Raw genomic sequence first — 18,192 nt, forward strand, 5'->3', positions numbered from 1 at the left:
ATATTCCTGATTTCTGTCCTTCAAGTGGTGTTCACAAGTGATTTGTTTTTCCCTACCACATCCTTTCTTAAAATTGAATTTCCAGAATTATAAATAAAATAGAGCTAACATTCACCAACACCTTTAGCATAAGGAATCATGAAAACATTGTAAATTCACAAGTCCAAACAATTTTGAAATAAAGAAAGGCAGCACCAAGTCCTATAAAGATCATAGATTTGGGACTCTTACCTAGACTTGTCAGTTGCCAGCTGCAAACATTGAAGCAATATCTTCCTGTAACCTTTGCTGCTCATCTGTAGCATGAGTATAAGGACCATGTTTTTGGTTTTTTCTTTAGAAGATATTTTTTAAAAGCCAGTTTTTATTTTTGCATCTTATAAATATTTCTTCTGCAATTAGAGCTTTCAAAACCACAATTGATTTTCCAATTTCCGTGATAGAATGTTTTTCTTTTCTACAGAGTCAGAGAAGTAATCCCTTGAAGCCACAGAAAATAATCTTTTGAAATAAAGGAAAACAATGATAGAGGCATTAGATCCCCTAAACTGAAGATGAAACAAAGACCAGGCTACATAAGTGAGAAATGTCTGTTGAGAGGGAGGGGCTGAGTCAGGTAACACTGTTCCCTGTGGATCCCAGTTTTATCCTTCCCGTCAATGAGTATAATAGGAAAATACTTGTAGTGTTCGATGATGTCTTCCACTGAATCAAACTTCTGAAACACAGAAGAGAAAGTTAATGAAAATTTAGGTACCTTTGTGTCTGTAGATTAAAGTACAGCCTAAGATGCTTCATTTTATTTAGGGAAGAGGTTAACTCATTTAACGTTTTTTAGATTGTAAAGGGGTATCAGAAAATGGTTTTATTTTATTTTTTTTAAAAAAAGGATGTGACAAAGAAGCCCTTGAAGGATCAGTGATAAGATTAATGTAACGAGGGTGACCAAAAGGGAGCCCTCCGCAGCTCTCGAAACTTCCCACCCACGGAGTGTTCACCAGAATCAGGTTACACTGGACAAGCTCCACTCTGTGGTTACATGTTCCTACCGTAAGCAGTTCGGATGGGTTAATTACACAGCAGTCAGCCACTGAGAATCCCTGGTGCCTCCCTTACCTTGCCCCCAACTGTGACATACTAAAATGTAGAAGATCAGGGCTTGACCTTCACTTCGTAAATTAATGGGAAAGGTCTGTGGTGAAATCTCTCTCCTGTACACCCCTCTTGTTCTAAAGCATTCTAGACTAATCAGAAAGAATACTGATGGGCTTCCCTGGTGGCGCAGTGGTTAAGAATCTGCCTGCCAATGCAGAGGACACCGGTTCGAGCCCTGGTCCGGGAAGATCCCACATGCCACGGAGCAACTAAGCCCGTGCGCCACAACTACTGAGCCTGCACTCTAGAGCCCGCGTGCCACAACTACTGAAGCCCGCGTGCCTAGAGCCCGTGCTCCCCAACAAAAGAAACCACTGCAGTGAGAAGCCCTTGCATGGCAGCGAAGAGGAGCCCCCGCTCACCCCAACTAGAGAAAGCCGGCATGCAGAAACGAAGACCCAACGCAGCCAAAAATAAAATAAATTAATTAAAAGAAAGAAAGAATACTGATGACCACAGGGCTCCTGGTAGTTCTTGGCCAATTTAGGTTCCTTCCCTGGGCTTCTTGTGAAATAATGAGGTGACAGTGAATCATTACACTTTTATGTTTCTAGAGATGTACAGATAAAGTGCTGGGGTGATTTAATGGAACGTAAGATGATTTCAAGTGTAGGGGAATCAGGAAGTACTTTGTGGAAGATACAGACTTGAAATGGGCTACACATTCTGGGTGAGCCAAGTGGACAAGGTGAGTTTAAAGATACTAAGAGCAGAGGAAGACGAGAGTACAAAGACAGGTGTTGAGAACATGTGGGCACAGATAGGAATTCTGATGAGTTTGGCTGAGTTCTTGAAAGGGGCTATTGGGAGATGATCAGGAAGAAAGAGCTTGCATGACCTGCCTTTTGTAACTTAGGGCAACACTGTGAAGTGAACAGGGAGGGAAGAACGGACCTTCCCTGAAGAGCCACGGAAACTGCAGCTCAGAGTGAAGAGTGACTTGCTCAGAGGTTACACAGCCAGAGGGCAGGACCAGGAACGCAATCTGGTTTTTCTGGACGTGTATCAGTTTCTTCCTTGATGCAACTTTGCTTATGGCTTGTGAACCCACTGTTCCAACAGAGCAGTGTCCAGATGATGCAGCCTGAAGGAGGGAACTGCATTGGGGATGACTTTGATTCTCTTTAGTTTTGTACATCCTCCCTCTGCCCAGCACAGAAATGTTTGCAAGCCTGAAGGATACTCAAGAGGGAATGAGATTGTCAAAGTCCGTGTCCTCATGGAGATTCATGCATTGCATTCAGGCAGGGGCAGACAGAAAGTAATTCCCTATCCAGATAGATCCTTTCATTTAGGGTTAATTTGCTGTGGAAATAATCAACCTGGGGCTTGAGAACCTCATACAGTCCTCCCGGGGCCTTCTCTGACCTTGACCAGTCCCTGGATCCATTCCACTCCTGTTCTTCCTGGGAACTGAGTCAACAAACCTCCACCTTCCCCCTTATGCTCATTGAGTTGGTTTTGTCTTTTCATCTGAAAAGAGTCCTGATTAAATCTGTAAGTAACTTGCCCCTCTGAGCCCGTTACTGGATGTGTGGTAGAGCTTTCAATGAGATAACCTATCTGACCACCCCTAGTAAGTACACAGTCAATACTAGTCTCTACCTGATGCTAAGGTAAGGTGGTTGTCCAGCAGGGACAGTAATTGTTCTGCTACAGTGGTTGTAAGTGGAGGGCTGTGGAGCCCAAATGCCTGAGTTCCAAGCAGGGCTTTCCTACACCCACTAGCAGTGTGTCCTTGGGCAAGTTTCTTACACTCTCTGTCTCAGTTTCTCTCTCTAGGAACAGTGATGGTAATATTAGGACCTACCTCTGAGGGTCATTGTGAGGGTTAATTGAGTTGACATACACAGCATTTAGAAGGGAGCTCTTTCTGCCCTGAGTGCTCAGTAAATGTCAGTCATTGCTATGACCTCCTCCCTTCCAAGTTTGCCAAGAACATGATGAAAGAGCCATGAAATCACAGTAGAAGTTTATAGACTCTCATTGTAAGCCTTTAGGAAGAAAGGAAGGACATTTTTGTATTTCATTTCTAGTCATAAATTAGGGACAGAATTTTCTTTCTCTTTCTTCATTCTTGAAACAAAAAATAATTTATGAAAAGAGATTTTCCATGCAGAACTCTTCTACAAAATTGGGTAACCCACATAGCACAGAGGAAATTCTCCTTCCTGGGATTAATCTTTAGAGGGAAAAAGATTAATCTTGCTTTGTAATCTCACTCCTGTTTTCTTTAGGATGGTCCCCAAATAGTGAACTCAATACTAATTATTTATAATTACTGCAGGGATGATATTTTATATGAAATTGTAATTTTAACAAGTAGTAGGAAGCAAGCAACGAAGGAATAAATAAGTTATTCTGTCATTTCTTATTACTGACTCCTAGTGAGAGGCTAACAACTGGTATATTACCCTAAAGATAATTTTTAAAAAAGATTATAATTAAGCTCTTACTTTTATATTAAATTCTTTTTTTCAGGAGGACAGCAAATACCATCCTAATATTAGATCTTAAAATTTGTTTAAACCTTTTGTGATTGCCCTAAATACCAACCATAGGAAATGTTTCACTGCCAGAAAGCTTAATCAATCTGTTTGGATACACACATGGGAGTGAAAGAAGAAAAGAGAAAAAGAGGAAGATAGAGAGGTGCAAAGAGAGAAGGAGGAGAGAGAAGCAGACCAGGGAAGTGAGAAATAAACTCATTGGTTAATTGTCTCTGTCTCCTAGTCTTTGAACTTGAATTTATCAACTAAACGTCTATCATAATTTTCAGCAACTTATCACAAACATTTGCAGGACAAGGAAAGGTCCCATTAAAATTGCTCGCTTCTACTAGACTCCACAGAAATGTTGATAAATGTGATCTCTAAAACTTGGCAGCAGGTAAAGCTCTGCAGGTTATTAACAAGCAGGTGCCCTGCTGGCTGGTCCAGGGCCGCCAGTGTTCTACCAGGTGATAAATAGGTGCATGCATAGATGGGCACAGATTAACAGGGAATCCCCTGGGTGGCAGGGACTCTGCCTTACTCTGCTGTGTGTCCTCAGAATGAAGCATTGAACCTAGCATAATGTAGGCATAAAATTAAGGCTTGGCCCCAAAACTGAACAAATGAGAGACCCGGGCTGAAAGGTGGCCTCCAAAAGATATCCCATGTCCTAATTCCTGGAAGCTGTGAATGTGACCTTCTAAGCAAAAGAGTGAATATTACTTTACATGGCAAAGTTGGGATTACATTAAGGATCTTGAGAGGAAGGTCTTGAGAGAGGGGCTGATCCTAGGTTATCTCTAAAAGCAACCACCTGAATCCTTATAAGATAGAAACGGAGGGAGATTCGCATGGAGAAGAGGACGAGGCGTGTGACCTCAGAGGCAGAGATCAGAGTGATATGGTCACAAGCCAAGAAAGCCACAGTTTGCCGACAGCCACCGGAAGCTGGAAGAGGCCGGATCTTCCCCCAGAGCCTCCAGAAGAAGGGTGGCCTGTCAATACATTGATTTCAGATTTCTAGACTCCAGAACTTCAAAAGAATACATATTTATTGTTTTAAGCTACCAATTTTGTGGTATTTTGTTACAGCAATCCCAGAAAATTAATATACTGGGTGCTCCCTGAATCTAAATTCAGACATGAGTTTCTAGCCACATGGCTAGCAGAATGACGCAAATTTATAATATACAGCAAAATGGACCTTCCCAGGCTCATTCTTTGCAGGTATATGTGGATTTGCTGGCCTTCTGTGCTTGTGACAGGTGTCGACAAGCTGCGCCTTCCCAGGGGACCCGTCCAGGTTTCTCCTGCAACTCTCATGGCTCCATGTGAGCTTTTCATCTGTGTCCGGGACACACAGACCCAGTGAAAGGGCTTTAGGGTATCATTTAAGAGAGAAGTGATACTTAGCACCTGCCTCTATGTATCTGGCACTCTCTTTACAGCATCTCGTCTTACACTCAGAATACCTCCCTTGGAATAGGTGTCACTGCATTGTATGTGGGGATAAAGTCTAAAGTTTGAAAGACAATCAAAAAACCACAGGAAATCAAAATTATCCTTGAAAACCCTGTGCCTCATTAACATTTCTCCTGCAGAGTTGGACTAAGATGCTACTTCTTTATTCAAGCACCAGATGAAGTAGCTAGTACCTGGCTTGCATTTAGCAGAGACTTGCTGTAGCAAATTCTTTATCTTTTCTTAGAGATGGGAGATTCTTCTTCAGCAAGGCAAAGGGCTCGAACTGTGAAAGGTGTGCAGGAACTGAGAACAATCTAGATCATCCCCCTCTTACACCAGGGCACGGCTCGTTCAGAAGAGAGGCAGGAAGAACTACCTGTAAATTGTGATTTTTCACCCAGGGCCTGGCACACAGTAAGCTCCATGGAAGTCTTAGGTTTTTTTCAACTGAAGTTCTGGGCTGTTTTCAAATGGGCTGGGGATCATTTGCATTTGCTATGATGCTATCTGAGACTACGTGAGAAAGTCAATCTTTTTGCAGACTATATTGAACCCCAGCTTTGGCATGTACTAGCTGTGGCTGTGGGCCAGTTACTTCACATTTCTGTGCCTCAATTTCACCGTCTGTTAAATGGAGGTATCAACAGCACCTACCTCACAGGGTTGCTATGGGATTAAACCGATCAAATTAATTAATAATTGTTAACTGCACAGAATAGTGCCTGTGCATAATAAACGTATGTAAGTGTTAAATAAACACATGAAAAGGAGACTCTTGCTTGGGGGTTGCATGAGAGGAGAAAATTCCATAATAACACAAAAAGTGTTAAAATAGGCATTTGAATTCTTTTTTTTTTTTTATTTAGGTTATATAAGTGAAAATTTATTTAGATTGAGAAAAAAAATCTCAAAATATTACAAGATTTTTGGCCTAAAAATACTACAAATATAAAAATCTAGGAAAATGATATGTCTATTTTATTTTTTTAATTTTTATTTTTCAATCGAAGTATAGTTGATTTACAATGTTCCAGGTGTACAGCAAAGTGATTCAATTATACATAGGCATTTGAATTCTTAAGGGGTCCTTGGTGACAATAATTAGAGCAGCTCACCTGAAAGCTGGCAGTCTAATCCAGGGGCTGTCATTACGACAACCTGCTGAGGCCTGCAGTAAACTGGCTGGCAATCTGATTCAACACTATTAGGAAGTTATCACAGGGTCACTGTTTCTTCTCTTTTACAAGCAGACCAAAGTATGGCTTGTTGGGAAAAAAGCTTTTTGGTTTTTTTTTTAATGAGAACGTCTATGAGCTGGAAGAAAATACAGAAGGATAAAGGGATACTGAGCTGGAAATTCCATTAGCCATAGGTATCTGGACCTAAGGGGAACCATGTTTTAGTTATTGCCATGACTCAGTGATAATAATGAAAAAAATCATAACTAACATTTACTGATATGTCAATAATCAGTGTTCTGAGCGTTTTACATTCATTAACTCACTAATCCTCATCACAAAAGAAAAAATTGGCTACTTCTCTTTTTAGTTTTGCTATAACCCTTTTTTACTGTGGCAATATTTGACAGATTTATGTATTAATCTATTTATTCACTCATGTTCTCCTTTATGCCAAAACTTTCCCAGGCTGGAGCAAAGGCTGGTGAACTGATCCCATGGTAGGTAGCCTGGCGGGTGCTGACCACACCTCTCCAGCCACATATGAGTCTCAGAAAAGGACTCTGGGTCAGACCCTGGGTTTAAGCTGGAATCTTCACACACGTGCCTTCGTGAAGCATTTTGGTAGCCCTGGCAATAGTCCTTATTTTGATATCTATTGAAAAAAAATAGATATTTGTGTGACAGTTCTGGTTTCATACTGTACCAGTTTTCTTGGGCCTCCATAATAAAGTACCACCGACCGGGGTGGGGGTAGAGGGACTTAAATGACAGAAATTCATTTTCTCACAGATCTGGAGGCCAGAAGTACAAGATCAAGGTGTCAGCAGGGTTGATGTCTTCTGAGACCTCTCTCCTTGGCTTGTAGATGGCCATTTTCTCCCTGTGACTTCACATCTGTGTGTGTCTGTGTCCTAATCTCCTCTTCTCATAAGGGCACTACTCATATTGGATCAGGGCTCACCCTAGTGACCTCACTTTACCTTAGTCACCTCTTTAAAGACCCTATCTCCAAATACGGTCACACTCTGAGGTGCTGGGGGCTAGAATTTTCACATAGGAATTTGGGAGGGGGTCACAGTTCAGCCCATAATATATACCAACAGATAAAATTGAGGTCTGGAGATGCTAAATGAGAATCACTGAATTATAGAAGTCTAGACTTGAAAAGAACATTTACAGTTGAAGAAATTAAAGCTCAGAGAAGTTAAGTGACTGGCCTGAGCTCACATACTTAGTAAATGGTGACAGAACTTGAACTCTGCCTTTCCCTCCCTCCCTTTTTCCCTTCCCTCCTTCCTTCCCTCCTTCCTCCCTCCCTCCCTCTCTTCCTTCCTTCCTTCCTTCCTTCCATCCTTCCTTCCTTCTTTTTTTTTTTTTTTTTTAAATTTTATTTATTTATTTATTTATGGCTGTGTTGGGTCTTCGTTTCTGTGCGAGGGCTTTCTCCAGTTGTGGCAAGTGGGGGCCACTCTTCATCGCAGTGCGCGGGCCTCTCACTATCGCGGCCTCTCTTGTTGTGGAGCACAGGCTCCAGACGCGCAGGCTCAGTAATTGTGGCTCACGGGCCCAACTGCTCCGCGGCATGTGGGATCTTCCCAGACCAGGGCTCGAACCCGTGTCCCCTGCATTGGCAGGCAGATTCTCAACCACTGCGCCACCAGGGAAGCCCCTTCCTTCCTTCTTTCCTTCCTTCCTTCCTTCCTTCCTTCCTAGAAGAACTGAAAGACCAGCCTCTGTTTGCCCTCTCACTACCTGTGCATCTCTAGCCATTTACTTAATTTTCTAAGCCTCAGTTTCCCTACATCTAAGATAGGGATGCCCATTATATCGAAGAGTTGTTGAGGGTTAAAATAAGATAATGCAGACAGACCAAGCCTAGCATAAACACAGCGAAAATCAATCTCCTTTCCCTTTTCTCTCTGATTTATTTATACAGTTATTAATGAATGCTTTAATTGAGTCATTCTTTCACCTAGCCACCTGTTAGCAGATGTGTACCAAGCACAGGCACGCTCAGTGTAGCACTGGATGCTGTGATTGAGGTTACATTCAATGTAGGGACACACACCTATCTAATGCCATCAGATGTCATCAGAAATGGCTGCAGTGGGAGTTCAGCGATGGGTGGGGAAGGAGTGTGGCATTAACGTGGGGCTCAGTGGAGGCTTTCTGGCAGGCAGAATGTAGATGTGTCTTACAGAATGAGTTTTCTTTAACGGGCAAAGCAGGATAGAGGGTGCATGGAAGGGTCAGGATTGGCTGCCAGCCCCATGAGCTAAGACATGAGCGGGAATGCTTGTGGAAGGGGCTGGAAGGGTTCGATTACATTCTGCACCTCCAGGGCGGCTCTTTTCTCCGATGCTGCAGTCATGGGGATATGGAGGTGACTCGGCCAGCATCCCCTAGGTCTCCCGTGTTGTTATCCTTAGCCTGGAAAAGGGAAGTCATTGTGTTATACCCACCTCGTCTCCTCTGAGCCCTGTCCCCAGGGCAAACTGCTGATTCCTCTCCAGGAAGCGGATTTTCACATTGTAGACTTTGTTCCCATAAAACACCACCAACACATAGGGCTCCGCCCTGGATTTTGTGGAACAGTCTCGGACCAAGAAGGTGCCATCCTGAAGCAAAAGGAAGAACGATGATCTTCTCACGCATCAGAATCAGAATCCAACCTCCCACCTGTGGCAGCAGTGAAGCTTGTATGCCTGAGATTCCCAAACGGCATTAGTTTTTGGCAAACCAGTTCTTTATTCAATTTAATTCAGTAAGTATTTATTGAAGGTTAGTTTGTCTAAGGGTTCTTATTTTCTGAGAAGTGCACCAGTCAGATTACAACACCCCCTACTTCAAAATCTTCCAATATCCCCTGCTGTCCTCAGCGCCATGCCTACAACCGTAGCATGATGTTCAAGAATCGAAGCACCAGCATCTCCTGTGGTTTTATCTCTGTCACTCCTGCAGTCTCCAGCCCCTGGATGATGGCACCAGTCAAGCCACCATTTCCCAGGGGCACCATCTTGCTTTTGGGTTCCCAGCTTTTGCACAAGCCACCCCCTCTGCATGGACTAACCCTCTCCTTCCCTCCTTGTGGGTGCTTCCCTCCATCTGCCAATGTTCACATTTCCTGTTCTGTTGATGTTCAGGTTATTATCCTAGAGACAGTGGGAGCCACCGCAGGCTTTGAGCAGGAGAGGCTTTGAGCATTATAAGTTGGTCCTCTGCATGCGGAGATGTCAATATAGGACTAGGGTCCCCAAAACAGATGTGGGGCTTCAAAGTCACTGGTGTCAAAATGAGTGAAGAGACTGTATGAAGGAGAAGAAAATATAGCCTGAAGTGAGGTGAAAGGATGTTCAGGGCAAGGAAGAAGAGACAGGAAATGTTCTAAGGAGATGTCTCAAAGATAGACAGAAACCCAGAAGCTTCAGTGTCATAGAAGTGGAGGGGGGGAGAGCGAGGGTTTCCAAAAGAAGGTCAGCAGTATGAAATAGTCTGAGGGCTGTGAATAGGCCAACTATAAATATAATATAAAATAATCAGGCACACCCTGGAGAGTAGCTTAGGATGAAGGTCTGGTCGTAAAAGGCTAAGAAATGGAGAAATCCTCCTGAACATACACACACGTACAAGGCTTAGTTTTGTGGTTACATTGTGTCATTTATATGATGAAAAATACTGAAAAATCTGTAACTGTAATTACATAGATTCTTGTGTAGGTGGTTATAAATAATCTATAAAGAATAAATCTAATTAGGTGTGTGTGGTACTTACTATCTCTTCTTTATATAGATAGGTATTATATATGATAATTTATATTTATAATAACTGTTATATATATTATCTCCTGTACAGAATATATTTCATATCTATATGTTTATATATATATATCTATAACTAATATTTATAGATATTATGTGTACATATATAATGATTATAATACTGTATAACAATGCTATATTAAATTTATAAATAATACTATAAAACTACAGTGATGCCATGATGATGCTGGCAGCCAAGGTTTACTGAAAACTGTTCTCAAGATGCCATGCACTTTACACACATTTCATTTGATCTTTACATAAAATGTGAGGAGGTATTTTATCCCCATTTTTATAGGTAAGGGAATTAGGGTCTAATTGTCCAAGTGGATCCCCTCACACATCACAGCTAATCAATGGAATACCTGAAAGTCAAGGTGAAATTCTTGTTATAAATATACCAACCTCCAAGTACATAAAGTGGGTTCAAGGAATTTTCTGGAACCTGTTCTGCCAAAAACATTCAGCTGTAATTAAAGCCTTAAGACTCAAGCACATTCTTTTTTTTTTTTTTTTAATTCTTTTCCGTTATGGTTTATCACAGGATATTGAATATAGTTCTCTGTGCTATACAGTAGGACCTAGATGTTTATCCACTCTATACATAAAAGCTGACATCTGCTAACCCCAGCCTCCCACTCCATCCCTCTTCCATCCCCCTCCCCCTTAGCAGCCACCAGTCTGTTCTCTATGTCCCTGAGTCTGTTTCTGTTTCACAGATAGGTTCTTTTGTGTCATATGTGTATAACTGAATCACTTTGCTGTACAGCCATAATTAACACAACATTGTAAATCAACTATACTTCAATAAGAAAAAAAAAAATTAAAAAAAAAAAAAAAGACTCAAACACAGAACATCGCCAAAGATCACAGAGGGAGAGGAGGCCAAGACATGTGGCCAGTTTTGGGGTTTATCATCTTAGACTCTGCAATGAGTTTGTCACAATGAATCTGGGCAATCCTGCAATTTGAATTAAATTATCTTACATAAATGGGAAACACGTTTTGACAAAACTAACTGAGACAAACAAAATAGGAAAATATGAAGTCATTCAACTGAGTTTCTGTTTTCTCAGTGCTTTTTGGGAAGAGGCAGAAACAGGCACAGAGGAGGGGGCACGGGAGCGTTGAGGGTGCCCAAACATAGCTGGAAGGACATTATGGGGCATGTACATTGCCCTTCTAGTACCGTCCACACAGGGGCTCCTGGAAGCAGGTCTTCTAAGAGCTATTTTCCCTTGGGAAAGAGGCTAAGAGAGCATGAACGCTGATTAGCCAAGAAGAGGCAGGGTCGGAGCTGGCACCACTGTGCCACCATTAGACCCGGCAGAGGTCAGCTGTGCATGAGATTCCCTGGAGAGAGGGAAGGGAGGGTGCCCCAGGCAAGGCACCACCCAGCCACCTATGACTCCCCTTCCAGAATGTAAAGAACTCTAGTGGCTACTAGAGGCAGCTGTGATTTTGTGAAAAGAGCACTGATCTTGAATAGAGATTCTGCCACTTTCTCTACCTTGTAATTGAAACCTTAGCATCAGTTTCCTTATCTAGAGAATGACATAGTTTCATCAATTCCTAATATGTTCGAGATACTTTGTTAACAACTGTAGTAATTTCCTACTGTTGCTATAACAAATTCCTATGAACTTAAAGGACTAAATCACAAATTTATTCTCTTAAAACTCTGGGGGTTGAAGTCCAACATGGGTCTCACTAGGCTAAAATCAAGGTCTCAGCCAAGCTGTGTTGTTTCTAGAAACCCTAAGGGAAAATGCATTTCCTTGTTTTTTCCAGCTTCTAGAAGCCACCACTTGTGGCTTTACTTGTGGCCCTCTATGTCTAACTCTGATACTGCTGCCTCTCTCTTATAAGGACCCTTGTGATTATATTAAACCCTCCCCAATAATCCAGAATAATCTCCCCATCTCAAGATTCCTAACTTAATCCCACCTGCAAATTCCTTTTCCAAATAAAGTGACATAGTCACAGGTATTGGGGATTAGAATGTGGATATATCGTGGTAGGGGGAGCATTATTCTGTTTACCATAGTAACTTACATATAATTTATCTTATTTAATTTTTAATATTAATTCTAAAAGCTAGGCTTTATTAAAATTTATTGAGGACCTATCATTTATTCACCCATCCACTAATTAACTAACTCATTCATTTTTGTATTTCCTCATTCAGCAATGACCATTGTATTGGTTAGTTGAGGATAGGTTTTGGTGTTGCATCAGTCTTGAGAGACTTTCTACTACTCCTAAACAATCTAGTATAGTTCTCTGCACATAGTAGAGTAGTTGCTTAATAACTATTTTCTATTTGTGATGATGGTTGTAGTAGTCATTTGATCTGATCACAAATATCCCAGGTTTTCTCTTTTTTTGGTCACATGTAGCTTTGTACTTTTTCACCCTCTTTGAAGTTAGATCTGGTCATGGGACTTACTCTGGCCAATGAAATGTGAGCAAAGACGCAGCATGTTAAATTTGAGAGGATGTGTTGAGAGGCAGTATGTGATTGGTGTGAGCATACATTGAAATGGAGCCTCTAGCAGTCTGGGTCTACCCACCCAAACCTGTCTTGAGCATGGAGCTCAAACAAAAATTAAAGTTCTGTTATGGTAAGCAACTGAGATCTCAGGGCTGTTTGTTACTACAGCATAACCTATCACATACTGACTGTTACAGCATTCATGATCCCTGCTCCTTTCCTGAAGAAGTGAGACATAAAAACCCAACTGTACCTTGGGCAGACCTGTAGGAAGGAGATGAAACTTGAACAAAGCAGAAGGAAGGCACCTTCCATTGCAACCTCCATTTATACCCCAGCTTCCACATTTGATCTCCAAAAGAGTTCCTTAGGGTTGATTTTACTATTTTCATTTAACAAAGAAAGAAATCTGCATTTACAGATATGTAGGAACTCGAGAAAGTCACGCAGCTGATAAGTGGTACAACCAAGTCTCAAATCTAAAGCTCTGTTTGAAAGCCCACTTTCAACGACAACCTCCCCAGCACTGAGAAATACAGGGTGAGGCAGGAACTACATCAAAGCGCACTGCTTGTTCCATCCTGTGACCTATGGGCAGAAAACTATAGGATGACTACAGAAACAATGTGATGGGCCCTGGAGGAGCCATTACCTTGTTCTCCTTCCTCAGTGCCTCTTCCACTGCCTGGCGACTGTATTCTCCAACGTACCATTCGTTGTGCCGGACATCCTGCAGTACGGGTTTAAATGATGAATATTTTAGGGTCAAAGGAAAGGATGAATTATTAATTAAAATTTGTTTTTATTCCACTAGTGCCAAATCACAGTTGGATTTATGGGAGATACGCAGTATAAAATTTCTGTTCCTGGATCTTGAGTTAGACACAGAAAAAGTAATGGCAGCTTAGGAATTATGAAATTGGCATGACAAAATCTGTCTGTCATTGAAAGTAACGAGAAATGTCACTCCATCTGCTGAGAAAGGTGCTTTGGCACCAAACTTAAAATGGATAATAAACCCTTTATCTGTCAATACTGTCTGAACCTGTACCTGCTGAAGCTTATTGAGGTGGAATATATATAGTTTATGATCCCTATGAGGCCCTAGGAAACAGCAGGGGAGAGGAAGACAGGTACAGATTGAGAGCATCTTTATGCCAATTGCCTAAAGTCCCATGTGGTAGTACTAGGATTTGAACCCTAGTCTGTCTGGCTTTCTCCTTGTGCCATACTACCTTATTTATACTAATTTATTTCTTTTGATTGTAAAATCCACATAACAGAGAGAAGGAAGGGCAGTCAGAGATGCACCATGGATCTGCAATTCCTTTGCCGAGTCCCAAGGATAATAATATTAAATAATCCTTTGCATGAGTCCAGCGTCCCCAAGGACATCCCTCATTCATTATCCCAGTTCATGCCTGCAAGAATCCTGCGAGGCAGGCATTGCCAGGACAGTGGAGGCTCAGCAAGTCAACTTCTGTTACATGTGGCAAGAACTAGGGATGTGACATCAGGTCTTTGGTCTCCCAAAGTACCTGGTCCTCCCAGCACAGACTTGATCGTTCCAATGATGGGTACACCAAGCACATGTGAGCGCCCCTGGGAAAGGCATGAGTTAGCTTCCCTCCCAACTCTCCAGCCTCACTTCCTCTCCCTCCCCCGCTCCCCAGTCTGAGGACAAGTCAGATGTGCTTGCTGTTGTCTGGACACACGCAGCTTCAGGGCTTGGCATGAGCTAGCCCCGCTGCCTGGAATCCTTCCTCCTCCTCACTCTCCTTCTCCCTGGCTCTGCCATTCTCTTCCATCAAGTTTGGGGGCAAAGTCACCTCTTATTTGAGGCCTCCTTTGGAATGAATTCCTTTACCTAGTCCCTACCCCTAGGGGAGGGTTGGTGCTGGAAGGTCCAGAGGCAGGACCTGTTCCACTCCAGCAAAGCCAGGTAACAGGCTCCAGAAACAAAGGGCATCTCTCTGCAGACCTGGGAGCTCTCTGAGCTGATAGTGGTCCGCTGCTTCTGGGGGGCTTCTCTGCCAGTCCCGGGGCTTGGCAGGGCTCAGTCATGGTGTGCTTCATCTACTCGGATTTTGTTCATTTGTTCAAGCTGGAAGACACTTTTAAGAGATTTTATAACCCCGTAGTTCTCCAGGTGTGATCATGAGTGCTGGCTGGTGAGTTTAGGCGCTGCTCAAACACAGCATTAGATAACTCTGAATTACCTGGGGGGAGAAGTGGTTCCCTTTCAGTTCTCTTTCTAGCCCTTTGAATAATCCAAGAGGGATATTTCATTTTGGTGCTATTTTGTCCTTAATATCTCTCTGGTATTTCTAATCTCTCCTTATGCTGAGATTCATTAGCAAGGGATGGCATCCTGCTACAATTTTTTTTTTTTTAACATCTTTATTGGAGGATAATTGCTTTACAATGGTGGGTTAGTTTCTGCTTTATTACACAGTGAATCAGCTATACATATACATATATCCCCATATCTCTTCCCTCTTGCCTCTCCCTCCCTCCCACCCTCCCTATCCCACCCCTCCTGCTACAATTTAATAGCCTTGTTTTGTTTGAGCTACAATAAAATTTTTTAAAAAAATGTGATAAAATATACACATCATAAGATTTACCACTTAACCATTTTCAATTGTACATACAATGCAGTGGCCTTGAGCACATTCACATTTCTTTGCAGTCATCATCACGATCCAGCTCTAAAATATTTTCATCATCCCAAACTGCAACTCTGTACACATTCAACAACAACTCCCATTATCTCCTCCCCTAACCCCTTGTAACCACCATTCTACTTTCTGTCTCTATGAATTTATTTATTTTACCCTCATATAACTAGAATCATGTATTTGTCCTTTTGTGTCTGACTCATTTCACTTAGTATCATGTTTTTAAGTTTCATCTATGTTGTAGCACCTGTCAGAATTTCATTCTTTTTTACAGCTGAATAATGTGACTACATTTTCTTTATCCATTTATTTGTTGATGGACATTTGGGTTGTTTCTACCACTTGGCTATTGTAAATAATGCTGCTGTCAAGATGGATGTACAAAAATCTGTTTGAGTCCCTGCTTTCATTTCTTTTGGGTATATACCTAAAAGGAGAATGCTGCAATTAGTTTTAAGATTACTTTCTGGGACTTCCCTGGTGGTGCAGTGGTTAAGAATCCGCTGCCAATGCAGGGGACACAGGTTCGAGCCCTGGTCTGGGAAGATCCCACATGCCGCAGAGCAACTAAGCCTGTGTGCAACAACTACTGAGCCTGTGCTCTAGAGCCTGCGAGCCACAACTACAGAAGCCTGCGTGTCACAACTCCTGAAGCCCGTGTGCCTAAAGCCTGTGCTCCTCAACAAGAGAAGCCACCACAATGAGAAGCACGGGCACCGCAACAAAGAGTAGTCCCTGCTCACTGCAACTAGAGAAAGCCTGTGCGCAGCAACGAAGACCCAGCACAGCCTAAACTAAATAAATAAATAAAATAAATTAATTTAAAAAAAAAGATTACTTTCTATTTGGAGTAGTATAAAATGAAAATATAATATAATATAATAACATTATTATTGCTAGTACATGGATAGGCCACAGATCATAAAGGTGCATTCAAATAGTTGAAATCAGGGCAATCCTTATTTAGTGCAAGCCTCTCCCATGCTTGAGGAATCCAGGATCTGGGAGGGGTGTGACTTTTGGATAGACATCTAGTTAGGACCCTGGGATTCCAGCACTTATGAAGGAGATGATGAGGAAAAGGAAACCAGGTATGTAAGAAGGGGCAACAAAAGAATTATGTGCAAAACGTTCCCCAAAGTCAAACTTAACAGTATGAGACTTCTTTTAGAATTAAGGGCAAAATTAATGTAAATATAAGGACAACCAATGGCGCTTGGGATACTGTAGGGATTATGGGCAATTGACCACAGAGGTATTCTATGTGCTCTGCTTCTGCTTAAAATCTTTTGCAAGCTCTGTAGCAGGACCCTGAGCATACGAGGATATGGGATGGAGACCCAGAAGAAGCATGTCTTTTTGTGCCTTATTGTGAAAGACTTTAAAAAGTAATGTTGCAAGGTGATTGAGGAAAGAACATAGAATTTACAAAGAAAGTTTTATCCCCCCATATAGGTAAGTATAAGCGCAACATGGTCTGAGAAGAACTGATTGTAGGGATGGAGAATATTTTAGAAAGAGACCAGGAAATAAATGAAGGGCAAGCAAGAATCCATCTACTATCTACTTTCATCTCTCCCTCCTCTTTATGTCTCCTCTGGGGCAGAGACCATAACTGCTAGCAGGTTGTCTGGTATAGAATAAGTGCTCAATACATGCTTGTTAGACGGTTCAAATGAAATGAGCATACAATACGTGGATCTTCTGTTGGAAAAACAATTGCAATATGTAAATCCCAATCAATTCTAAGAGATTACTGAACAGTCAATAAATATAAAACCGTCCTAAATCTCTATTTTTTGGATTAATTTTAAAAAAGCACTTTTAGAATCTGGAAATATGCAAGTTAAAGAATCTAGTGAAACGCAATACAAAATGTTATATAGCAAAATACTTTAAAAAATATTAAACCCCAATAATACATAGCCAGAAGGGGAAAACTCAGATCCAGTCATAATGATCTCCTTTTAAGCACTGTTCAAGAAAGCTCTCTTTAGATGCTAAGTTCATCTAGAAAAATATTGCAGAGAAGTGTCTGTTTTACCTTTTCATCAGACCTTGTGGGGAAAGGTTTCTTCCTGCTCGTGTTTTTACAACATAGTGAATTTTCCAGAGGGCCATAGCTGGCTGGAGACTGACATCTCTGAGGAGGATAGGACTGCATGCTTTCTTTATGATCTGGAAAAATAAATTCACATTTAAATATGATTGCGTTACAGTCTCAGACTGCGTCCCTCCGACAAGGAGCTGGAACCCATCACTCCCTCCTGTGTCTATGGCAACCTTGGTCTGTACCACCATCATCTCACTCTGGACAGCAGTCTCCTCTAGACTGTTCTCTTGCTTCGGCTTTTGCCCCTGTCTCTTTAGGGCATCCGGAGTCATCTTTAAAAAATGTAATTCTGACTTTGCCACCTCCCCGCCCCCCAGTACAAATCCTTCCATGATTTCCTTTACACCTGGAAGAAAATCCAAACGTTTTAACTTCTGTCAATAAGGCCCCAGATAATCTTTCTCTTATTTCTTCATCCAGCCCCCATCCTCCACACTGTTTTGGCCATAATGAACTCTGCTCAGTTTCTTTAACAAGCCAAGCTTGTTCCCAACTCAGAAAACACCATTTTTTAAATGTAAAAGAATAAATTTTTGTTTTAATGGAACATCATTTTTAACCTGAAAGAATGACTAACACAAGCTATCATTATTCAGACTTGGGCAGTTGGCAGATACTTTAATAAAAATGAACAAGTAAGCCTGTCACTTCATGGAAAGCAACTGGTAGTATTTGTGGCCAATTTTAAAATTAGACTTTTCAAGTGAAAACTGGAATTTGGAAAAACTTGTATCTGCCACCGTGACTGAATAACATATCCACAGTTCGACTTTTCTGATGAGATTGGAGGTGTT

General features: G+C 41.7%; 1 protein-coding gene across 1 annotated transcript in view; it reads right to left on the reverse strand.

The window, feature by feature from the left end:
- Positions 1–571: 571 nt before the first annotated feature.
- Positions 572–18,192, reverse strand: part of CLNK (cytokine dependent hematopoietic cell linker) — a 108,967-nt gene continuing 91,346 nt past the window's right edge. The window contains 4 exon segments of the mRNA XM_061190997.1: positions 572–718; positions 8,755–8,910; positions 13,257–13,334; positions 17,330–17,463. Coding sequence (XP_061046980.1) covers positions 572–718; positions 8,755–8,910; positions 13,257–13,334; positions 17,330–17,463 — 515 coding nt within the window.

Source organism: Eubalaena glacialis, chromosome 5 (genome assembly GCF_028564815.1).
Source record: "Eubalaena glacialis isolate mEubGla1 chromosome 5, mEubGla1.1.hap2.+ XY, whole genome shotgun sequence".
NCBI classification, from domain to species: domain Eukaryota; kingdom Metazoa; phylum Chordata; class Mammalia; order Artiodactyla; family Balaenidae; genus Eubalaena; species Eubalaena glacialis.